General features: G+C 48.5%; 1 protein-coding gene across 2 annotated transcripts in view; it reads right to left on the reverse strand.

Annotated features, from left to right (window-relative positions):
- Positions 1–24,982, reverse strand: part of WWC3 (WWC family member 3) — a 109,671-nt gene that overhangs the window by 25,059 nt on the left and 59,630 nt on the right. For both annotated transcript variants that reach the window (XM_090264518.1, XM_090264517.1), the window contains 4 exons: positions 15,067–15,196; positions 12,254–12,394; positions 9,719–9,792; positions 180–422 (listed from right to left, as the gene is read on the reverse strand). In XM_090264518.1, coding sequence (XP_090120644.1) covers positions 180–422; positions 9,719–9,792; positions 12,254–12,394; positions 15,067–15,196 — 588 coding nt within the window. The remainder of the gene's footprint in view (positions 1–179; positions 423–9,718; positions 9,793–12,253; positions 12,395–15,066; positions 15,197–24,982) is intronic.

The raw sequence follows: 24,982 nt of genomic DNA on the forward strand, positions 1-24,982 counted from the left end.
AGAAGGGAAGGCCCCCAGTCCGTCCACCTTCCCTCTGCGTGGGAAGAAGCTGGCCAGGCAGTAGTTGCCCTAACCAAAACCCTTCTCAAGCCATGCGCAGGTCTGCCAACGAAGCTTTTCAGGCTGGTTCTTCGCTAGAAGCGGGGTCCTGCTCCTGGAAGTCTGGCGGCCGAGCCCACCTTTCCGTGGCACCCTGCACAGAGGTGGCACGCGCGCGCTGGATCTCCTCCTCCAGGCGCCTCCTCTCCTGCTCGAGCTGGGCCACGTCTTCCACCGGCCGTCTCTGCTGGACGATGAGCTGCAGGTCCTGAATCAGGCCCTCCTTCTCCCTGATGAGCTGCAGCCGGTCCCTGTCGGCCTCAGCCATGCCTGGCCAGGACTCGCTCTCAAGCTGGGCCAGCTGCTGCTGGATATTTGAGACTCTGCGAGCAACGGAGAGAGAAAAATGCAGCAACTTACAAAATCATCTTCACTTGTTCTCAGCACCGTCACACTGATTCTAGACACTCAGTTACTAAGTAAATACTGAAATTACTGCACCGAGTGACCCTGAAATCACCAAAATAGAGAATTTGGAAATGTGTGTATAAAAATGAGTGCAATTCCCCTGTCTGTGAGACTCGGGGGGACAGTCACCACATCATGCTTATTTCAAAGAACTGACAAAAAGGCTGGCAGACCTCCACACCCATGTGCTGTGTGGTTTCGGATTCATGGTTTCCTATGTGGTTCTGTCCCAGAGCAGGAGGGAGCTGGCTCTTCTCTTCTCATCTCCCATCACCACCAACGAAACACTGCTGCACCCATGAGACGGGCTTGCAGCCTCCCGCCCACTCAGCCACACCTAGCTGCTCACACCCGCCACGAGGAAGTTCGGGAGAGACATGCACACATCCCAGTGCTTCTGAATGAGGAGCCCCAAAGCCCAGTGCTCTGCGGGCTCTCCCTGGCCTGGGAGATCTTGACTGCGTGTGAAATTCCAAATGTCGTGCAGAGAGCAGGGCATGGACAAGGGGTGAATGCACGGAGCAGGGAACACGCGCGTCAGCAAGTGCAGGAAAGGGTGAGTCAGCCCTGAGGAGCGTGGGCATGGACAGGGTACCAGCTACCGTGGGCGCGGCCCAGTCGGCCGCATTAAGTGTATCAGCGCTCCGTCCCCAAGGCGCAGAAGCGCACTCTGCCATCGCTTTCCACGGACCTACATGTGCGCGCGTTTGCCCGTGTGGCTACACGTGAGCATTATTTGCTTCTGGGCAGAAACAAGGAACACCAGACTCGACCCACACCCAGCACCATGGAGGACAGAGGTTGGCATGCATGCCCAAGAACACAGCCTAAAGACTTCTGTGAGGCCACAGCACGCCGCAAGGCTAGGCCAACGGCAGGCGCACACAGCCCTGCAGTCTCCGAGGCAGTGGTTCTCATGGTGGGGTCCCTGACCCACAGCCATGTCATCATCCCCTGGGACCTTGTTACAGATGCAAAGCTCAACCCCAGCCAGACCTGCTGAGGGTGACACTCTGGGGGCACAGTGGGGCAATCGGGGTTTTGACAAGCTCTCCAGGTGCTTGTGATGCCCGCCTGAGTTGGACACCCACTGTTTGCAGGTAGCCTGACCTGGTCTGAAGGGTGCTCATTGGCCTTGGGGCTCTCAAGGGCTTGTATTCAGTACTGATGCAGTGACCCTCACCAAAACGGGGAGCGGAGGGAATGTTCCCAAGACTGCCGGTTCCCATGCCCAGGGCACGTGTCACTAATCAAAGCTGGCATCCTGCCTGCTGGACCCAGACTTCAGACTCCTCCCCAGCACTGTGCTCCCTGGAGGTGCTGCCAATCAACCAGGCCACATGCAAAGCCCTGCCGGCCAGCTCTGCACCAAGTCAGGCTCATCCGGAATTAGACATGAGCGCAGGGGCCAGTCAGCCCGGCCAGAGGACCAGGCAAGACGCCTTCTTCAAGTACCAAACCAATGAAAAATACCCAGAGTCGACTACTTTAAATGTATGCATTTTACTCACCTCCAATTCCCCAAGAAGGTAAAAAAATACTTGAATGTCAGTAGCTTTATTAGACAAGTTCTTTTCTAGCTTAAAACTAATTTCCTGCAAATGTGTTGGAAAATGGTGCCAAATCGTGTCACTGAAAAAACTAATGACAGAGGCAGCTGAATAGTTAGGGACCCAACTGCGCTTAGGCGTCCACCTCTGTCTAATTAACGTAATGAAAATTTATGGCCGTCATATAACCAAAGCCTGAGGAAAATCCACTCCGAGCAGACCCATAAATAAGTTAGTGCCAAATCAGACACTATAGCCAATGAAATTTGTGGAACATTCTACCGTAGATCAAGACAAGTGAAAGCTAAGGAATGAATACAGAAGACGAAGAACAATGAGCAAATCCATTGGGTCTTCGTAAGTTTTCATTTCAATTTAGTGGATTCACAGGAAAGTCTATCTGAGCCCAGCTAAAGTTAGCAGCATTACCATGTAATAAATACTAATTCTCATACATACACTACAAGCAGGCATATTTTAAAAGCACTCCTTTTGAGATTTCGGAGGTTTACACATGAGATCAAGATTCCATTTGAGTTGGCTCCAGGTCCCCTGCCATGCTACAAGGAAAGATGCAAGCCTAGATAATGCTACTCTTTCCGAGAAAATCTCAAGAACGTCCACTATCAGAAAAAAAGAATGACAGAGGAGAAAAGGAATTGCATGAGGGAAGAGAGGCAAAGGGCAAATTTCAAAAGATCTGCCCACTGCGGGCATCAAAGAAGTATATGTGGCCCAACTTAAACACTGTACTGTAACTTTCCACAGCTGGCGAGAAACACACGCAAGGACATATGGCAAGGGACAGCCTCGGGAGCAGAAACAAAACGTGGAAGAAACTGACTTCGTGCAACCCATCTGGAAAAGTGATCTGGGCTGTACTGAACACTAGGCAAGCATTTCTGTGCTTAACACTAGTGCTTTTTTAAAAAGAATTCCATTTCCCAATGACGCGAAGGACTGCATGTCCAGTTCAGAGCCATGTATGACTCTAGAAGCATCCTGGCGTCTACCATAAGACGCAATTTCTTGCCCTGTATCCACACTCTGGAGGCAGATACCAAGGACTTGCTCTCAGCCAGGTCAAAAAAGACACACACGTCTGTCTGCAGTGGAAGCCAAAAGCTCTAGAAGCATTCCTGCAATGATTTCTTGTACATTCGCCAAGGGATAGACAAGACAGCTTCGCCTTTAAAACAATATGTCTTGTCTAGCATGCCGCTGGCCTGGAGAGGAGCCATCCCGGGGAGCAGCCACAGTGCGTCAGGGTTACTGGAGGAAACAGACCCGCTGCCTAAGGCTAAACACGGCTGCACGGTTTTAACGCCCCCTTTGTACAGCCACGCCAAACAGCTGACCCCAGGGCTGGAACCCCACTCCTGCGACTGCCATCCATCCAATTCTGGGTAAGACAAGAAAATAAAAATAAAAATAAAAAATCCAGAATGGCTCTTTTCTGAAATATCACTTCAGTGAAATGAAACACATGGACGGAAAGCAAGGTCATGATTAAAGTTTACAAAAAAGAAACTTTCCCCAGTTCAGTTTTAAAGAGAAGTAAGAGCAACTTAAAATTGGCGAGGGTTCTTTCTTCCATACAAGTCAACTGTATTTTTTATTGATTCTTATTTTCGATAGGTAATACATTTTATGGCCTATATATATAGTCTCTCACAAATGCCTTTAAAAGCTTTAAAATCTATGACCCCGTGCTCATACTAGTGAAGAAATGAAAGCAAACTGTCAGTCAAGCATTCAGGTTTAATATTTATTATGTGACTTCCAAACTCTGTTCCCCGAACAGGTCCAATGTGGACAGAACTAAAATAAGAATCATTTTTCCTTTCCTAGTTTTGCCCAAACACCTTTTCTGTTACAATCCAGGCACCATTCATCCATGAATGGAAGCCTGCATTTATACCGCGGAGACTACTGAGGCCGTCACAAGTCACATGAAAATCTTAAATATGATTTGCATTTTTCTAAGAAAAAGTGAAGTTTCTATATTACACAGTTCGGAGGCGTTGTTACACAGCCAGAGGAATCCCTAATTATTTGACTTAGAGCAAATCCTGCCGTCTACTATATAATTTTGCAAGTTCCTAAAATACCGCTGCTTTCTGGAACAGAAGTGGCACTCCAGGCCAGCCGCGGGCCCATGTGACAGTGATGAGACATGACGGATCCCAATGCCACATTCCAGGACGCAGTGTCAGCTCAGAGCCTCGTGCCTTCAGATTTCAGTTACAGCTACAGATTTGATTCTCTCGGTTTCTCCCTCAGCTTTCTGTTTGTAAAGATCCATTTAAATAAAAAGCAAAACTTCAAGAAAATCTCAGCAGATTTCTAAGAGGAACGATGACATCACTTCAGCTGATTGAACTAAATATCGATAAAGCAGTGCTCCTTCAGCTGAACTCTTTATTCTACACTGGAAATTCGAGGAGTCTGAATGTAGAATATGAGGCATAAGGGTCTACTAATACCCCAACATTCCTCCCTGCCCTCACATCTTTTCCCCTTTGAATGTACAGATCTTCAGAGAGCGACTTCCTTAAATGAAAAGCAGACCATCTGCAGGCTTCTTTCTCTAGGCCTGAATGGGGAAGCGGGAGCTACAAGGTCAAGGATCCTTTCCTTTGTTTCTCGTAGCCGAGCCCCACCCCCAAAACGCAGATACAGTCACTTGAGAAATGAAGACAAAATCCAAGCGACTGATCAAATTCCACTGGAATCCTAACACTACCCTGACTCCTGACAACGGATGAACAGCAGGACCCATCCTGGCAACAAACACTAAGACACAGAGAAGCTGGATGGGCCGAATGTTTTGTTCCTATCTGGACGGCGAGTGTTTCTATGGAAACAGCTACAGTTTGTGCACAGTTCTGGAACAAGTGCTCTTAGGTTAAAAATAAGGAGCTATCTGCGTCACCGGGATTGCTTCAAGAAGACTTGCTCTTCCAAATTGGCCTTGAAAAGTTCTAAAATTTTTAACCAATAAATCCTATCCAATATTCTCAGTCTAAGGTCTGCCTTGAGGATCCAAAGTGATGTTCCCAAGGGAAAGGGAAGCAGCGGTCCTTTGGGTACATCTCACATGACTCAGAGTTGAAAACACAAAACTAGCCATGAGAGAGCTGATTTGGTCTGGAGAATTCTCTGGAAATCACACCACTATTTGAAATTATGAGTTCCACTTCCACAAACATCCTTTAAGTTCAAATACATACAAAATCTCTCCTTGTCCACAACACTGCATTTTGACTATTTCCCAATTGTGGGAAAAAATCTCACATCTAGATACACAAGGAAAGACTTCTCTGAAGTACATAAGTGCACAAACGTCTCCTGGTTTAGAAATGGCAGAGCCGCCCTGGCCAGGTGGCTCAGCTGGTTGGAGCATCATCCTGTAAACCAAAAGGCTGAAGGTTTGATTCCCAGTCAGGGCACATGCCTGGGTTGTGGGTTTGATCCCTGGTTAGGGCACATGCGGGAGGCAACCAATCGATGTTTCTCTCTCACATGGATATTTCTTTCCCTCTCTTTGTCCCTCCCTTCTGCTCGCTCTCTGAAATCAATAAGGATGTCCTTGGATAAGGATAAAGAAGGAAGGGAAGGAAGGAGGGAGAGAGGAAGGGAGGGAGGGAGGGAGGGAGAGACAGAGCAAGGGCAAAGCCCAGGAGTTTTGCAAAGAGATGGAATAAATTCGGATGAGAGCGAACCCATCTACATAATCCAGGATCATCTCGCCACCTCGGGATCCTAAACTCATCCCACCTGCAGAGTCCCTTCTGCCATAGAAAGCAACAGTCACTGGTTCTGGGGATTAGGACATGGACATCTTGGGGCGCCCTTATTCTACCAACCGCAGGCACTATGTGAGCAGTTTGTTTGGCAGCTTTGAGGCCCGGCATGTCTGAGGAATGCCAAGCGGGCCCACGTGGCTGGAACAAGGCGAGCGAGCAGGACAGAGGAGCGGGCTCATGCCCTGAGTTAGCAGACCACCTGCTCCTGTTGGCCCTTGCTGTCTACAAACAGTAGAAATTTAGGGGCGAGACAAGAGTGAAGTTTCTCAACTGTGGTGCTACTGATGCTCTGGGCCACCTACGTCCTTTTGCTGCAGGGTCATCTTGTGCATTGTGGGTGTTTAGCAGCATCCCTGGGCTCCACACATTTGATGACGGCAGTCACAAGAACCAAAAATATCCTCTAGGGGCCAAAAATCACCCCGTCAATGGCTGAGATCCACTATGGACAGAGGAAGGGTGGATCTCACATGCTTTGAAAGGATCACTTGTCTGAAAAACAATTCAGACATGGCAATTTAAAGAGCCCGAAGTCACACAAAAGTATGTACAGCGGCACCAGCAGTGCAAACTGGTAAAACTTAATGACACTACGGAGGCACAGAAACCAGCACCCTCGACCGTCACAGGTGGCAGTGCAAAGCGGGTAGGTCACGTTGGAAATAGATTTGGTGACATCTACCCAAACTTCCTATGCACGTGTCTCTAGACCCAGACAGTTCGTTACTAAGTAGCTATCCGAGGAAACAGTCACTTTTGGGAGGCTGGGCCCATTAACAGATGTGCTCTGTCTGTGAAAAGGAAAAACTGGAACCGACTAGATGTCCAGCCATAGAGGGGTGGTTACCACAGGACAGAAGGTAAACATCATATGTAACTACACTGGCTTGAATTTACTTAAATGTTCACATAGAAAACTGGGAGGCTCCACACTCAGCCATTAACAATGGGAGGCGGGATTAGACAGCGGAAGACAGATGGTCTCTATGGCTGTGTCTCTGACAAAAATAGTGTATGTGTCTATTATTTATGTAATAAAAATAAAGAAAATACATGTGCAGATACGCACATATGTGCAAACATGCATGTGGTGTGTGTGTACAAGCACACGTATATACCCTGGCATGCGTACTCACACACGACCAGGAGTGCCCCTTCTCCCAGACGGAACCACTGGCCTCCTCACACAGTCCTGTTAGCTATGAAGGACTTGATCTCTCAAACAGCTTAAAGGCCACATGTGGTCGCTCCATGCAAACCACACAATTTCTTCGAAACGCCTGCAACAGGGTAGGTGTTGAGTAGAAGTACAGTCTCCCAGTCCTCCAGCAGCTTCTCTGTGTGGGTGAAGCTACTGGGGTCACCCAAGGAGATCAGCTGTGGGGAAATCACACAGTGATGGCCCCACTAAGACGTCACAACCCTCCAGCACAGAGCAGGGGTCCTCATCCCTGGCACTGGTGGCATTTAGGCCGGGTCACTCTGTGTGAGGCGCCCTGTGCACTGTAGGATGTTGGCAGCACCCCTGGTGCCCACCCAGCACTTAGATGGCAGGGGCACCTCCCCCAGGGTTGTCACAACCCAAACTGTCTCCAGACGTGGCCAGAAGTCCCCTGCCGGGGACCACCGCCGGTGGGCAAAGGGCAGGCGGGGCTTGTGTGAGCCATCCCAGGACGTCCATATGGCACGGCCCCGACGTGGAGGTGGTGCCAGTGCAGCCCAGAAAGGCGTTTCTGAGAAGCCCCTACTGTCCCGCAAAGGCTGAGACACTGCGGACAGGACCCTACTCTGTAGCTGCAGTGTTTTTCCAACGAAGGTTCCAGCAATCTTGAAAACCTTCTCTCATTTAACAGATACAAGGAAGTGCAGTGACCTCCCCTGAATAATTCTCTCAAATACTCAACTGTTTACCCAAATGTATTATCTCAACATACCATCTCTGGAAAACAAAGAAATCACTTGCTATGTTTGGTAAATGTCACAGCAAAACACGTAACAATTATGTTCCAGAGTGTAGCAACCACCTAGTTTCTGCGTTTCATACAACACAGCGAATTCCAGCGCCCACAGGGTTCAGTTCCAGTAGAAACATGTGAGAATGAGCAGAGGAACACTCCAAAGGGACAATCGCCTGACAAACCCCAGGCAGCTCAGGGGAAGGAATGAGCCTCGATGGGGAATCTGAGCTCGGAGATAAGCAACGCAGCCGCAAGGGCTTGGCCGCGGTCCATGTGCAAATGGAAAGCCCACCACGAATACCTTGGGAAAAGCCGGGAAGGCCCGGGTAGAGGCCTGGGCAAACAAAGGCCCATGTCAGTCCGAGCCTGCCCTCCAGCGGGGAGTCAGATGATCAGCTTTTGTTGCTATTTTTACATTTTCTAAAAGGGCAACAAAGTGCATTTCCAGGCACCCATGAATGATAGAGTATACTGAACAGACCCAACCACTGAGCTTCCAGAAAGGACCCCCGCACCCCACTTGGCATTCTGCTCCTCCAAAACGAGGACACAAAAGCTAGGCCAGGGTCAGACTATTGAAAACAGGGTCCCTCTGCACATGGGGAGAAACGGGACATGCTAACAGTCCCGTGCGCCTGTGAGGACCACATACCACCTCTCAGTTCTGCCCATGCCCTGTGGTTAAGACTGGGATGGAGGGAGGGAAAGACAAACTTGAAAATGCACAAACAAGGTTAAGTCTCGATTTTCAGAAGACAGATGATTTACAACACAGGTTAACAGAAATGATGGCCTTTCGATTCTATCAAAATGAAATAGACTAGGTATTGCTATCACCGTTAACCGAATCCTTACTAAACTGTCTTCCAAACCGAGAGACATGACTTTTGCCATTAACCTAGAGTGTTAGAAGCCACATGTTTAAAAGATAAAAACCATTTTGCTTACGGTGGTCTGAGGGACTGATGCTCAGATGAAAGGAAAGAAGGGTGAGGGGATGAAGGGAGGCAGGCAGGCGGGCAGGGAGGTCGGGAGGTAGGGAGTTCTGAACTCCCCGAGAGGATAAGAAAAGGCAAAGAAGTCTCTATTTTTATAAAATCATATCTTTATAACTATTTGCGGTTTTCAGAATTTCATCATTTTAAATGCACATCGAATTTTGTCTACGATGGGGGACCCAAAAAAACAGGATTTATTTATAAAAAATTGAGTGTTCATTCTTACATGTTCGAACCTCAGTCACCTTCAAAGTGCTCTCCATCTGATGCGATACACCTGTCGAGACGCTTTCCCACTGCTCAAAACAGTGTTTGAACGCATCGATTTTGATGCTAAAAAGTGCTTCTGCCGGGTTTTTTTGTTTCATATCTTCAACATCAGCAAAATATTCCATCCGGGAAATTTTTTTTAAAGTCTCTCACGGTGAGATTGGGTGAATAGGGAGGGTGGGGCATGGGAGCCATGCCGTTTTTGGTCAAAAACTGCCGAATACTCAGTGCAGTGTGGGCAGGTGCGCTCGTAAATCACCCATCATGAAATGGGCAAACGCATTCAAAGCGTCTTCAGAAACATTCACTGAAGCTGAGCACAGCCTCTCACAACAACGCCAGATGGTGCACTGACACAGATGGGTTTCTAGAACACTCACCTAGCTGGGGAAGCCTGGACTCCAAGGGTCCCGCCCTCCAGAAGATAATTCCAATGTTTTTGGGTCCCCCCGCCTCGTATGTATCAAGAAGCTATACATAAATGAAGATACTTCATCTTTTATTCAATCAATCAGACATTGCTTTCCGATAAAAAGTAGACAATGACACAGTGGAACGCTGGGAAGTCTTTGCACAGGAGAAAAGAAGTGAACAGAAAGCAGGAATTTCAATAAGGAGCTTCTTACCTCTTTTTGGCTTCCTCGTACTGCCAATTAAGCCTGACTCGGTCTACAAGTCTTGTTCTATCGTCGAAGACAAACTTTCCAAAACAGGCGGAGGGGGGAAGAAAAACATATTTAAAAACACGTTCAAAACAGAAAATTCATTTAAACTTTTAGCAACAATGAAGAAGAGTTGAATTCATCTTTCCGATTCTACTTTTCAAAGGTCTAGAAGGAAACGCACCAAATACTACTCAGCAGCCACCTCTGATCCGTGGGGTTGGGAGCGGGGCTAGGGAGACTTTTCCTTTCCCAACACTGGTGGGTTCTTTTTTTTATTTAAACAGTGAAAGTGTATTCATTTATTGTGTAATTCCTAAGAATAACTTAAGTTCTAAAAGAAATGTGGAATTACTTGATAAAAGTTGGTGCAAACGCAAAACAATTCATCTGATTTTGTGCAGTATATTCTGATTCCTTAACAAGCACAAAATGATGTTCTCCTAAGAAGTCACCAGATCTGAAAATGACAGACTAGCTGTGTGAGGTATGGGCTGTAGGACTCCTCGAATGTTCTATGGCCTGTTAAAGAACCAAAGGAAAAGGAAAGCAAGCCCGAGATTGGGGCACATCACCCTAGGAGTCAGACTTGAAATGCTATGCTCTGCCATGACCATTAGTTGTACTTAAATATTTTCATACTAGTTACACTGAAGTCAACAAATCCCTAAACAGAAGAGAAAAAGACCTGTATGGGAGGTAAATGCAGCTCATCATGGTTACTTCCTTCATTCCTGGAAATACACAACTCTAGTTTCAATAAATCACCTCCGTCTGTAGCTCTGACCTTACTGGGCCATATATGATGGCCACTGAAGCTTTTTATAAAAATAATCTCATGTCAACAAATATGTGAAAATATTCTACTTAAATGATTAGTGATGAATTTATTGATACACATTGTATGAATGCACCCACGCAGTTCAAAGCCACATTGTTCAAAGGTCAACTATATATTTCTATAACATGATACAGTAGAAAGCACAGGGGTTTAGGGATCAGAGATGTTGATTCAAACTCACACCTGCCTCTCCCTGACTGCATGACCTTCGGGAACCTGCCACCTTGATCCCCTCATCTGTCACAAGGGGATGGAAACAACTGCTTAAATGGCCAGCCCCAGTGAACTCATCACCTGTGACAATTCACCGCTGGACACAGCAGAACAGCAAAACAGCCACTGTCCCCTCACATTTTTAAAAAACCACAAGAGAACCTTCTGTCTAACCTGTTTCTCTTAAGCCAGTTAAGTTTCTAAATTCTAATTCTAACCTCATGACAAGCAGCAATGACTGAGTCACAGAATTCACTGGGTCTTGTACTGCTTTCCTTCCCTCCTGCCAAAATCTCTCAGCAAAAAATGCCAGACATTTCTGATTTACAGATTTTTCTCATGGTCACCATATTCTTTAAACCAAAGGTGTCTGGTCACAAATGCCTGATCCTACTTTAAAGAACAAGGAGGGGAAAACTGAAAATAGGACTAGTCCAGAACATCCAAGACCTAAAAAGTCATTATTTACTAATATTATTTTCCCCTCAATGAGGCACCATCTGGCAAAATTTCAAAATATTAGCTAATTATTTAAAACCCAGAGGTTTTTGTCAATGGCTCTTCCCTTTCCTTTTCTTCTTTTTCTTTCATTTGAAGGAGGGCATTCTGCATTCCACTGATATTTCATCTTTACTTAATAAGCCCAAAGGAAAAGAAGCCATCCAAACTGTTTTTCTCTTTGTAAAAAATCAATGATAAACTTCGCTCAACGACATTCATCACCCTGCTCCAAATGATGATTGCCAACTTTAGTTTTATGGATAGCTCAAGGTTTCACTAATCACCAAAAAGGGGCATTATGAAATTCTTTCAAGTCCCAGACAAAATTAATTTTAATTCCATTTCCTGCCATTCTTTTAGAAGAATAAGATCTAGCACCAAAGTATAACTCAAGGTTATACAGCCACAAAGCCTTGGAAAATCACTGGTCTAAGCCAGAGATCACCAAACTAAGGCTGGAAGGCTCAATCCAGCCCACCACCTGTTTTTGCAAATAAAGTTTTATTGGAACACAGCCCTGCCCACTATTCACATATAGCCTATGGTTGCTTTTGCATTACAGTACTGTTGAGTAGGTGTGGCAGAGACTGCATGGTCTATAAGGCCTAAAATATTTACTAGTGGACATTTATAGAAAAAGTTGGCTGATCCATACTCTAAAAAATCATATGTCTGTCAAAAAATCGAAACTCAACTCTCAAAAGGATTCTGCCATTTTTAAACATCCGACACAAAGTTAGAGGTAATAAGCAATTATATCACATCCGGGGCCACTGAACCTTCACAGCTGGATGTGAGAAACAAAATGTTTTCTTCAGACTGAATGGCACAAAAGCCAAAACACTTCTGAGGAGCCAGTGGGAAGCTGAAGCAAATGAACGATGACAACACAAAAGCAGCCCTCCTCCCTCGGGCCACATGGGTCGTCCCCCCGGTGAGCATACCTCTCCAATGATGTCGGTCTGAGACCCGGCATTGCAGACCTGGTGGGACTCGCCAGACGCGCCCGAAGGGTGCGGGACCTCTTGCACGGGCTCGGCCAGAGAGAAGTTATTCTTGAACCCGTCGGCGAGCTTGGCCAGGCTCTGCAACAGAACGAACAAGCCAGCTGAACAGAGTCGGTAATGTGTCTCTCCTGCTAAAAGCAGCCATTTCATCTGGGCTGCAGCTCAGCCGCTTCAGCACTGGGGGGCTGGCCGCCCCAACCCCATCCTCGTTAGATTTAAATGTCCAGCACCCCATGCATCTTCAATAAAGTTCTCAGTGATTTAAATCAGATAGCAATGAGTCCTCCTGGCAGCACGACAGAGAACAATTGTGGTATCATCCTTACTGCTTTTCAAAACTTTGTGTCTCCTTAAAAAAAAAAAAATTCCCTCCAAAAAAACCCCAAACTCACTGAACCAGACAGTAGAAGGGGCTAGGGGAGGAGGAAATGGGGAGATGTTGGTCAAAGGGGAAAAACTTCCAGTTTGATGACTAAGTCCTTGGGGATGTCATGTGCAGCATGGTGATGACAGATAACGACACCGTGCCGCATATTTGAGAGGTAACTAACCGTGTGAGAGGTGCTCGGGGTGTGAACCAACTCTACTGTGGTGATCATTTCACAAGATATATGCGTATCAGCTCATCAATTTGTACACCTTAAATTTATACAATTTTGTTTGTGAACTATACCTCAATAAAGTGAGGAGGACGGGAGAGCTGACACCCCAAGTGTTCTATCAATAAGTAAGTCTGAGATGAATGCTGCCTTGACATCTTTAGAAACCAAACAGAAGGTGAAATCAGCTCCCAGACGCCATTTACACATTTTTATAGCCTGATTTTTCCATCATGATTCTGCATGGTCCAAAGTCATCTCTTGTGTATGTTAGTTTGTGCCAAAAATCAGAGGTAGTATGCCTTCCGGCACAGAGAGCCCCTCTGAGTGGCGATTAAAGAGAAATCAGATTTTCTACCATTTTCTTTAGAAAGGCTGTTTCTGCGGGCACCAGGCCCCCAGGAGCAGGCTAGCGCGCACAGCTGGCCGTGGGTCCGGACAAAGGCATCTTGGAGCGGGCCAACAGCGTTAAGTTCGCATAAGCAAGACAAAACAGCTTCGCTGATTTTACTAGAAGATGTTGCCCATGACCCTCCTGAGGCTTCACAGAGAAGATGCTGAGATCTGAAGCTTCTTCAAGAAACTTTATCTCCAGCCTCCATAGTGGGGAACCCGACTGAGGCAACTCAACTGGGTGCCTTTGCCCCAGCTCTGCACACTCAGAAAGGCCAGGGCAGGGAGGCCCACTCGACACCCTGGAACAAGGCCTCTGAGTCCCCGTAGTGTCCCCACGGGGAAACGCCGCCTGGCTCAGGCCTGGGGCTCGGGCTCGGACTGGATGGGTCACACCCAGAGAGCACCTCTGCAGTGCACACCTCTGTCCTCCTCGCTCCCCGTGCTCGCAGAAAAGCTGACGACTGGCGGTTCACCTCTCGCGACCAGGAGAGGGTGTCTGAAATACCTATTTCTGGGCCCCTCGGCCAGGGAATCAACCCAGGAGGCCTGGGTAGGGCTCAGACACGTGCAATTTAATGAGCACGATGGGGACACTCCGCAAGTCTCGCCCATCCTTGCCCTTAGGAAGCAATGCCCTGCAAGACGGTTACGTGTGCTCCTTTCTCCCCTGGCCGACCAACCTGAGCTTTGCTTCCCATATCCTTCTGCAGAATCAAGACAAATGCCTCCCGGGCACTAGGTGCTCACTTAGTGTGTTGAGCAAAAAACAGAAGTCGTAACAGAAACAACCGACCGTGTGCCACAGTGGAGTAAAAAGACCAGCGTGTCTCCATTTGCGAAAAGCCTGCCTTTTCTAAAAATAACAGAAACTACAAACACCGAAGGTGCAAAACAGTAAAGCAACAGAAAGCTACAAAGACCCCAGCCGTGTAATTACATCTGCGCACGCGCTGGAACGTTATACGGCCATATCAAAGATGGAGGAGCGATGCGTGCACACACATGGGAAAAGGCGCAGGGCCTGACCACTGCATGAGGGCAGCCGGGTGTGCGCTCGCTCTGTCCCGGGTCCGCGGGGACACGGGCAGTGCGAGAAGGGAGAGAGAGCAAGACTTCCTGTCACTGACTTTTTGGGTTACTTTGATTATCGGACACTGTGAATGTATCACCCATTGTTGTGGCTTCAACTGTGTCCTCCCAAAAATGTGTTCCAAGTCCTAACCCCCGGAATCCATGAATCTGAGCTTTGCTGGAAAGAGTGTTTGCAGATGGAATCAAGTTAAGACGGGGTTGTAGTGGATTAGAGTGCGTTCAAATCCAAGGACTGATGTTCTCATAAGAAGAGAACACAGGCAGAGACTGGAATGATGCATCTATAAGCCAAGGAGTGCCAGCAGCCGCCAGAAGCTGGAAGATGCAAAAAGGAGCCTCCCTTAGGGCCTTCAGAGAGAGCACAGCCCTGCCGACACCTTGATTTCAAACTTCTGGCCTCTAGATTCTGAGAAAATCTCTCTGACTAAGCCACCTGGTTTGGGTACTGTGTTATGGCAGCCCTAGGAAACTAATTTTAAATATATATGTATACACATACATAAAAGATATATACATATGTAATATTACATATACACGTATGTCTTAGAATATATATGAATTGTGCATATAATAAATATAGAATATTTTTTAAATTCTAAATCAAAGAAAGACAGACGAGTGGCAGACAGACGGGCATGGCCCCAAAGAGCACGGGCCTCTTACCTGCATCAGCTCCCGCCTCTCCCTCTCGCCTGTACAAATGGCTTTCTTGATGGTCCGGAGCTCGCTCATTATAGCCTGCGCCTCATCCACTTTGTAGCTGGTTTGAGCACTTGACATCTTACGATCAATCCTGGTTAAGAGAGAGAAATATTGTCATTCTATGCAAGACTATCACATTCCATTCAACAACAGAACAAAAACCGCAAAGGCTTTGTAGAAAGGTAGGAAACAGTGGAAACAAGGTTTGGGCAAAGAAGGATAGAGGTCCCACAGAGCCCCCTTGTCGTGGTGAACACGGAGACAAGACTTGTGCCATCAGGGCGAGGACGACATACAGTTGGGACTCTACTAACAATAAGGCAATGAGACCACCTATTTGAGTAAGTGCCTGAGATTTTAGCCTCCCCTCTCTGCAAGGAGGGTCAGGTCTTAGGCACTTCTCCTCAGCACCCACTAAACAAACGTACAACTAAGTTTTGTGGGCAAGGGGAATACACGGGAACTCCCCAAAAGTAGTGAGCTTACATTAAAAATGCTTTGCGCTAAAGTTGAAAACTCTTATGCCTCCTCTATGTGTCTCTTTCGTTTATCTATTTGTCCTCTCTCTGCTGCTACTCCCCTCATCCATTCTTTCCTTCAATCCAAACATCCCTTTGCCCTTGCTTCCTTCCATGTGGTCAAAGTTCCTTCCTTCTCAGCCTTCCTTCCCTCCCTCCCTCCTTCCTTCCCTCCTCCCTTCCTTCCTTCCTCCCTCCCTGCCCTCCTGCCCGCCCATATGCACACGGCCTGGTCCTGGTTAGCAGAAGCAGGGCACTGACGAAGGCAAGGCTCGGCCCTGACCTTCCACAAGCACACAGTCTCCTGCTGCATGTCCTTTGTCACGTCTTCCATACCTAAAGATTGAGTCTTAGAAGCCCTCAGGGCTAAAGAAGCTGGGACCCCTTTGGTTCAGCAAGGAATGCACTCCTCTGGAGAGTCATTAGGTCGCATCTCAGATTCCACCTCCACCATTACACTGCTTCTGGTTTTACGTCGTTCCCTCACATCAACTGAAAATCTGGATCTGAATGGGCAGCCCGAACACCTATTTTCCACCCACAAAAGCATCCTGGCATGGTGGTGAGTACAAAGTGACACTCCAGCTCTACAGTGGGACCCTGGGCCAGACACTTCACCTCTTTAACCTCAGTTTCCTCATCTCACATGCGGATATTGACAATGCTTCGCCCATTTAATGAGAAGGTGTAAGAAAAAGGCTAAGCTGGCAGAGGCCTGGTGTGTGATGCTTGTGGTGATTATTACTATTATCAGGACGATGCTGGATCTACTTACTCATGGGAGTAAAAGTAAATAATTCACCAACTCCGGTATTTTATTATCATTAACAAATTCCTGGCCACATGCGTCACAACTCATAGCAAAACTCAGCACCGGAGCTGATGTGAGCTGTCAGCGCCCTTGGAACGAGAGAAGGACAAACAGAACAAGCAGGAAACTATCCCCTCCCTTCGGGAATGGGCTCCGGGGCTCGGCACCAGTACTGTGACTGCCATCAGTTACGGATCAAATACTTATGAAAACTGGTCCCAAGTCCTCTTCCACGGAGAGCAGATGAAGGTGCACCATGGGACCCCACACATTAAATGGGGACATCCCTAAATCCCAACATGGCCTGGCCATGTGCTTTTCTACTTCAGCGTTTCTGTGGAGAATCAAGAGTCTCTAACGCAAGACAAATGAAAGGCCATCATCCATCTCACATCTGCCAAGGAAGTGGCCTGACTTTTCTTGCAGAAAAAAAATCTAGACTCATTTACATAATAATGTCTTCTTGTATTCATCTTCTGATCAAAGGCTTCCCAATACATCTCATTTATGTCACAAACCACAACCCACATAGGCTGATGAAGTCTGTAGAAATGGATTACAGCATTTGCAGACCCAAAACAAAATAAAACAAAACAAAAGAAAACCTAAGGCCAGGAAAGTCTGATTTCTCTATAACGGTCAATGACCACAGCCCCTGCTCACCAGATCTCCTGGCTGCCCCAGAATGAAAAACACACCCAACGGACCGCCACCTGACACCGAGAGCCGTATGCAGAAATGAAGCCCGACTGCCTTAAACAGAGCTGTTTCCGTTGCTCAAAAGTCAGTGCTAGGCCAACAGACATCGACACGCAGCCGCCGCTCAGGCTGCACTGAGGGATGCCAGCCATGTCAGCCCCAGCTTTGTACTTAAGTGTTGTGATTTCCTTTTCGTTTTTAGCAGCTATAAAGCCTCAGTGTGGCCACCAGGAAAGCCAGGGATGGAGCCAGCAGTCTCTCAAGGCACCGGCTTCTATGCTGGGAATGACTGCCACGCGGAGGAGAACAGGCTGCAAGACCCATCGGGCTGAGGGATCAGTGCGTCGGAAGGTGCCGCACGGCGCCCAGGAGGAGTTCAACGTCACAGCCACAGACGTGGGCTCTGGCTTTAGCTCCACCCGGGCGCTCTGAGACCTTGAAGAACGAAGACTGGCCTAGAGCAGCTGTTTTCACTCAGTTCCGAGGGTGTCCCCATGTGGTGAGCAGGAGTAGCTAAAGGGGGAGCCTGCGAGGACTTGGGGACCATCAGCCCTGCTTCAGCAAGCACCTCCCCCACTTTGCAGTCTCAGCTATTCTGTTTGTACGGAAGATGACGTTTGCAGGGAAGGAAACAGAAAGAGATGCCACTGTTAAAAAGTGTGAAAGCTATTAGAGAATAGGATCTCAATGTTCTAGAAATGTCTGCAATACCATGACTTAAAAATAGTTATATGTTATTGTTGAACATCTAAGCATAGAATAAAAATATCATTATATAGCATATAAGTATAATGTTATATAAACATTTTATATAGTACATATTATTTGATTAATTATATAAGTATACCAATAGCATATTAAAATAGCTCAGTGTCTCAAGGATCTAGGTGAGACGGTCTTGCTGTGTGCTTTACATTTGTCACCTCCTTCAATCCCCTCAATGGCTTTACAAGATAAGCATAATGTTCTGATATTTTTTAATGAAAAAAATTGAGGCCCAGAGAGATTAACTAAGTGGCCCAAGATGATAAACTAAAATCTAGCAGAGCCAGGACTCTACCCGCCAGCCCCTAACTCTCAGCTCTGCACTGGATGCCGCCTGACGCCTCAGGTGTGCCCTTACTCAGAGCGGCCAGGGTAGGTCCGCAGGCTTATATACAGGCAGGCAATGTTTCCAGAGACTTTCAAGTCACTTCCATTCTTCTAATGTGATGGACTTCCATGTACAAAAACTTGAAAGGCCAGAAAACCTCTTCCTACACACCTGCAAAATTCATTTGGGAGTTTTCTCCCTTTTGGTCAAATTCCCTCTAGCACTGTGGTCCAATTCAGAGGACGTACTCAACGATTTGGTGTTTTGTCGTCGTCGGCAGCCGTCCGTCTCGAGAGACGATGGCGTAGCTTCCTGAGAGTCTATCTGCACCGCCGAGAATGGCTGTGCAGTCCGATTCGGGAGTGACAATCCCTGCCGCACTTGGTACAGGTGAAGGCAGATGGCTGTTGTTGCTGCTGCTGACGCTGCTTCCGCCTCGATCTTTTCTGGACCGCCTCCTCGTTGCGCGCAGCCTCCGCGCGTGACGTACCTTGCCTGACCGCGAGCCTCCAGGCTAGGCGGTCGTCTGCTTGAACTTCCCATGTGTTGAGATTGATGGAGCATCGTGTCATGTCCTTTTTGCAGATGTCTTTGAACCGCAGTTTTGGGCGCCCTGTCATCCTCTTGCCTTCTGCTAGCTCGCCGTAGAGGAGGTCTTTGGGGATACGGCCTGCATCCATTCTTTTGACATGGCCGAGCCACCTGAGGCGTCTCTCGCTAAGAACTGCATGCAAACTGCTCATATTGGCTCGCTTCAGCACCTCGGTGTTGGGGACCTTATCCTGCCAGGCGACATTCAGGACGCGTCGCAGGCACCTCATGTGGAAGCTGTTGAGTTTCCTTTCGTGCCTTGCGTAGGTGGTCCACGTCTCGCTGCCATAGAGGAGAGTGCTGAGTACGCAGGCTTGGTAGATGCGCAGTCTGGTTTTCTCAGTGAGGCTGGAATTGTTCCACGCTCGCCGGTTCAGTCTGGCCATAACTGTGGCTGCCCTGGCGATTCTCCGGTTGACCTCCAAGTCGACTGACAGAGAGCTCGAGATGGTGGACCCGAGGTAAGTGAAGTCGTTGACAACCTCCAGGGTGTATCCGTCGATGGTGATGCATGGGGGAGTCCCCGTGCCTTGAGCCATAACGTTCGTCTTCGTCAGGCTGATGGCTAGTCCGAACTCCTTGCATGCGTTGGAAAGGCAAGTGACTAGCTGCTGGAGTCCCTCTTCGGAGTGTGATGTCAAAGCTGCGTCGTCGGCGAAGAGCATCTCACGGATGAGCACCTCTTTGACTTTGGTCTTGGCTCGTAGACGGGCCAGGTTGTAGAGCTTGCCATCGGATCTGGTGTGAATGAAGACACCCTCGCTGCAGTCCTTAAAGGCGTATTGGAGGAGCATGGAGAAGAAGATTCCGAACAGCGTAGGCGCGAGGACGCAGCCCTGCTTTACTCCACTGCTGACTGGGAAGGCCTCAGAGGTTGCGCCGTTGTAGGACACCGTGCTGTGCATGTTGTCGTGAAAGGACATGACCACAGCAAGCAGATGTGGTGGACAGCCAATCTTCCGTAGCAAGCTGAAGAGTCCGCTTCGACTGACCAGATCAAACGCCTTCGTGAGGTCAATAAAGGCGAGGTAGAGTGGTTTATGCTGCTCGTGACACTTCTCCTGCAGCTGGTGTAGGGAGAAGATCATGTCCACTGTTGATCGGCCAGCTCTGAAGCCACACTGGGACTCTGGGTAGACGCGGGAAGCAAGGGTCTGCAGGCGGGCAAGAGCGACCCGGGCGAATACTTTGCCGACGACGCTGAGGAGAGAGATGCCCCGGTAGTTGTTGCAGTCGCTGCGGTCTCCTTTGTTCTTGTACATGGTGATAATGTTGGCGTCTCTCATATCCTGGGGGATGTAACCCTCCTTCCAGCAGCGACAGAGTAGATGGTGGAGCGGCTGTAGCAGGACTGGTTTCCCGCTCTTTAGGATTTCTGGAGGGATTCCGTCGCTTCCTGGTGCTTTCCCGCAAGCGAGGCGGTCGATGGCTTTGCCGAGCTCTGCCGCAGTAGGTGGGGTGTCTAGCTCCTCCATGACTGGTAGGTCTGGGATGGCTTTAAGAGCAGTGTCTGTTACGGTGTTCCTCGTTGCGTACAGCTCGAGGTAGTGCTCGGTCCACCGCCGCATTTGCTGTTCCTGGTCAGTGATGACCTCACCTGTCTTGGACTTAAGGGGGGCGATCTTGGAGGGGATTGGGCCTGTTGCCTTCTTGATACCCTCATACATTCCTCGTGCGTTGCCTATATCGGCGGCTTCCTGAATGCTTCTGCACAGGTTTAGCCAATAGGTGTTGGTACAGTGGCGGGCGGTCTTCTGGACTTTGCTCCTGGCAGCCCGTAGAGCTTGAAGTGTACTGGGAGTGGGCGTGGCCTTGTAAGCCAGTAGGGCCTTCCTCTTAGCCTCGATCACGGGTTCCATTTCTTCCCAGTGAGCCTCGTACCAGTCAGCGTTCTTCCGCTCTTTCTTCCCGTAAGCAATAATGGCGGAGTTGTATATGGCGTCGCGGAGACGTGGCCAATTGGATTCGATAATGTCATCTGCCGCCACTCCCTCGCCGAGTGCATCTTCCATCCTGTTGATGAATTGCTGGGTCTTAACTGGGTTGCTGGCACAACTGGTGTTGATGCGTGGGCGACCCTTCATCTTGGAGTGGTGCAACCTCTTCGGCGTTATGCGCACCTTGCTTACCACGAGGGCATGGTCCGTGTCGCAGTCTGCACTGTGGTAGCTGCGGGTGAGGAGGGTGCTGCCAATATCCGTTCTTCTGGTGATGACGAGGTCAAGCTGGTGCCAGTGGCGGGAGCGGGGGTGCCTCCATGACACCTGGTGGATCTCTTTGCACTTGAAGAATGTGTTTGTCACGCACAGGCCGTGGTGACACAAAAGCTCAAGCAGTCGCTGACCATTCTCATTGATCTTTCCTCTCCCAAAGTTTCCAAGGCAGGTGGGCCAGGCCATGTGGTCGGCTCCTACTCTTGCGTTGAAGTCTCCAAGGAGATAGAGAGCGTTACTTCTGGGAATCTTGGATAACGCTTCGTCCAGTGCATGGTAGAACTGTTCTTTCTCTTCGGTGGTGGCGCAGAGGGTTGGGGCATACGCGCTAAGAATGCTGACTGGGCCGAAAGTTGTTGACAATCGGAGGGTAAGTAATCTCTCTGTGCCTCCTGTGGGTGGCTCTATGGAGTTAACAAGCGTGTTCTTCACAGCGAACCCAACACCGTGCTGTCTTGGTTGATCCGGAGACTTCCCTTGCCAGTAGAAGGTGTAGTTGGTTTCTCTGATAGTTCCGTTGTCGGCCAACCGGGTCTCCTGTAGAGCCGCAATGTCGATGTTTAGTCGTGCCAGTTCCCTATCGATGACAGCGGTTTTCCTGGCACCCTTGATCCACGGAAGGTCTGCAGTAAGTCCGGGGCACATGGTCCTGATGTTCCAGCTAGCGAGGCGAAGAGCCGGAGGCTTCTTTCTTGTTGTTTGCTTGGAATTAACTGGTGCGGGTGTTTTGTGGCCCACTTTTCGAGAGGCGCCTCTCTGATCCCCACGCACCCAGTGGGGCAGGCGAGCCATGGCGAGACGGTAGCTGTCCAGTGAGGTGCGATGACCTCTCCCACCGTCAGAGGAGACCCCTGGCGCTCGTTTCCTTCGCCAATCGGATGAGCTTATAACCGGTATCTGTCTCCTCCCGTGTTGAGTCGACATCTTGCGATGACGCTGGAGTGTCCTCTCCAGTGAAGCTGAAGCTACAGAGCCTGGGCAGGGTGATGTGGAGGGTCTGCTGTTGCCCATGCAGCAGACCCCCCCTCTCTTCGCAGCTGAAGGGTCCAAGGGAAAGACGGAGTCAATACAGCTTGGCTTCAGGTGCGCCGCAGGAGTTGCCGGTGTTGACTACAACGTCAAACCGCCTTAGGGACTCCGGCTCCGGATTTTCTGTCGGGGTTTACTCCCTTAGCCTTTCCCCTGAAGAGGTATGCCGCAAGGCAGCGGAGGTTTTTTGGGGTCAGAGTTTTCCTTCTCTGATTTTTGGTGTTTTGTACAATAGTAATATACAGCAGCCCCTCTCTATATTGCGGTTCACTTATCGCAGCCTCACTGTATCACGGGGTTTTTAAAAATATTATATTTAATTATTTATCGCGGATTTTTCACTCTATCGCGGGATTTTGCAGTCCTATGTATGTATGTTGTTAAAGTTACATAGGTTTAAGAGTGTAGAATATGTTTAAGAACATAAGTAGTGTTTATAAAAGCGTGGGAAAGGTTAATAAGGGACTGGGAACGGTTTATAAGTGTGTGGGGAGGGTTTATAAAGCCTTAAAATATATATAAATACTAAAATAAATGTAAGGTTCCTACTTCGTGGGTTTTCACCTATTGCGGGGGGGGGGGTGTCTAGAACATAACACCCACGATAAGTGAGGGAATACTGTATTCCATTTCCTAAAGATAATCATAATATTTTTAAATTTTAATGAAGAATTCAAGACAATGCTTATACATCTCAAACAAAATGATTGTAAATTGATAACTGCCCAACAAAAGGTGGTCCTGGAAGGACCTAAGTTATTATGCGGTGCACTGTGATCTGAGTGTTTATCCCCTCCCTCCAAATTCACATGCTAGAAACCCTAATGCCCCATGTGATGATGTTAGGAGGTGGGGCCTGTGGGAGGTGATCAGGTCATGAGGGTGACATTCTCTGAATGGGATCAGTATCTCCACAAGAGAGTCCGTGAAGAGCTCCCTCCCCTTCTCTCCACGTAAGGACCCAGAGGCAGGGCAGCCGTTTATGAACTGGAAAGTGGGGCTCTCATCAGACCCGGAGCCTGGCCATGCGGGCACCCTGATCTTGGACCTCCAGCCTCCAGAACTATGGTAAATACAATTCTGTTGTTTATAAGCCGCCCAGCCTGTGGTATTTTATTATAAAGCAAACCAAATGGACCAAGGCACAATGTAAAAAAAAAAAGTCTAGTACTCAGAATCTGGTCCCTACTTTTCACCTCTCAACATTTTGCCACACCTTTGGGGAGGCTGTGTGACTCAGTAAGAGGTACAGTGACGTTCACACTGAGGCCCCTCATACCAGCACTCATCCCTTTCATCGCCGGGGCAGCAATACCCTCCAAGTCAAGGCCTCCAAAGTCGTACTGTGTCAAACATGAAGGCCACCCACATAGCCGGCCAAATGTCGTCCCAGACTGAACCTTGCTGGACTTTATGGTCTGCTCTGGAAAGAAATGGTTAGAGAGAAGAGGAGAAGGCACAGCCCCAGATGATGACTGTAGAACGACTGAGAAGGCATTTCTGACATGTTTATCATCACTAACCTCTTCCTCCCCGCTGCCCTTAAGTTTCCATATTCGTTGTTCAATTTAAGATGTCAAGACAATTGCACTGGCAAAAGCAAAAGCAAACGACTTCTTAAACTCACATCTTGAAGAAAAGGGCTGCCAGGCCTCTCAAGATATTCCATGTTAATACCACACATTACAACCCAAAAGAATGAGAAGTTTTGTTACAACCCTACCTTTTACATCACCAGCTCTGGCAGGGGGCCTTGAATGAACCTCAGAAAGCTTCCGGCAGCTTTCTATCAACAGCAGGTCCTGTGTGGAGCGCCAGACCTGTCCCGCAGCAGGAACAATGCTCTTTTTGTTCCCGCCCCCATTTCTGTGTGTTTTACTGTTATCTGAGCACTGCCGGGCTTTCGCGCGGGCTGCGCCTCATGTGCTATGTTAATGGGATATTGTTGGTCTAAGCCTGTTCCAACTGCGAACGATCTTACTCTCTTTTGAAACCCCTAAATCCCCTCGGACAGAAAACGCTAATTCCAATATCTAATACTGCCTCATTCTGGTATTGAGTGCTCTGAAGTAGGGCCTCTTATTTAAGGAGACGTGCGTTTAGCGTCACTCATGCCACCCCAACGGAAAGAAAGTTCATCAAGCAATTAAAAGGCTTGAAGCAAAGGGGCCACCTGGCTAAGAATGTACCTCATGGAAACTGGTTATTGGAACATTTAGTTTACAGCCCTTTTCTGTGACTCGAATAGCAGTAATAAGGAATAGGAGTTCTTAAAACACGGTATGCAGCAGGGAAGGAAATGCTAGAGGGCAGTTAATGAGAAGGTGACTGGCCGATTTACAGAGACCTCCCGAGATCCTCACAGCCCAGGCCCCCCCGCCCCGAGGGTCCCAGTGTCCAAGAATGCAGTGAACTGTGGGACGGCTCCCAGCGGGGAGGAACAGTGACACCAACCACTCTGCACAGCCCCCACTCTGTTCCCAAACTCAGCTCTGTTTTCCTAAGACCACCAATCGCCACTTGACACAGTGATTTCGATTTTGTTGTCTGTCTCTTTCATCTGACATAACACTGCGGAGACCGGCAGGGCGGCCGCAGGGTAGCCAGGGGGTTGGTGTAGGCGAGTGACAGTGAGCCCAGAGGGAAATGAGGTCAGGACAGGGGGCCAACACATCCAGAGTCTGGACTGCATTCTAAGTAAGACAGAGAAGGCCACTGAGGGCCACCAGCAGAGGAGACATTTTAAAAGAATCCCCATGGCTAGTGTGAGAGAATGCCAAGCGGCCGCGGCGGAAGCTGTGAGCATGGGGTGGTGCCAGGTGTGGAAACAGCACACCATGAAAGACAGATAGTACGGCACTTGGGACAGTCCTCCCCACCCCCCCGCCAAAGTGTCTTGGGCCATCGTGCCAGCACTCAGGGA

Source organism: Furipterus horrens, unplaced genomic scaffold (assembly GCF_987537825.1).
Source record: "Furipterus horrens unplaced genomic scaffold, mFurHor1.1.pri manual_scaffold_17, whole genome shotgun sequence".
Taxonomy (NCBI): domain Eukaryota; kingdom Metazoa; phylum Chordata; class Mammalia; order Chiroptera; family Furipteridae; genus Furipterus; species Furipterus horrens.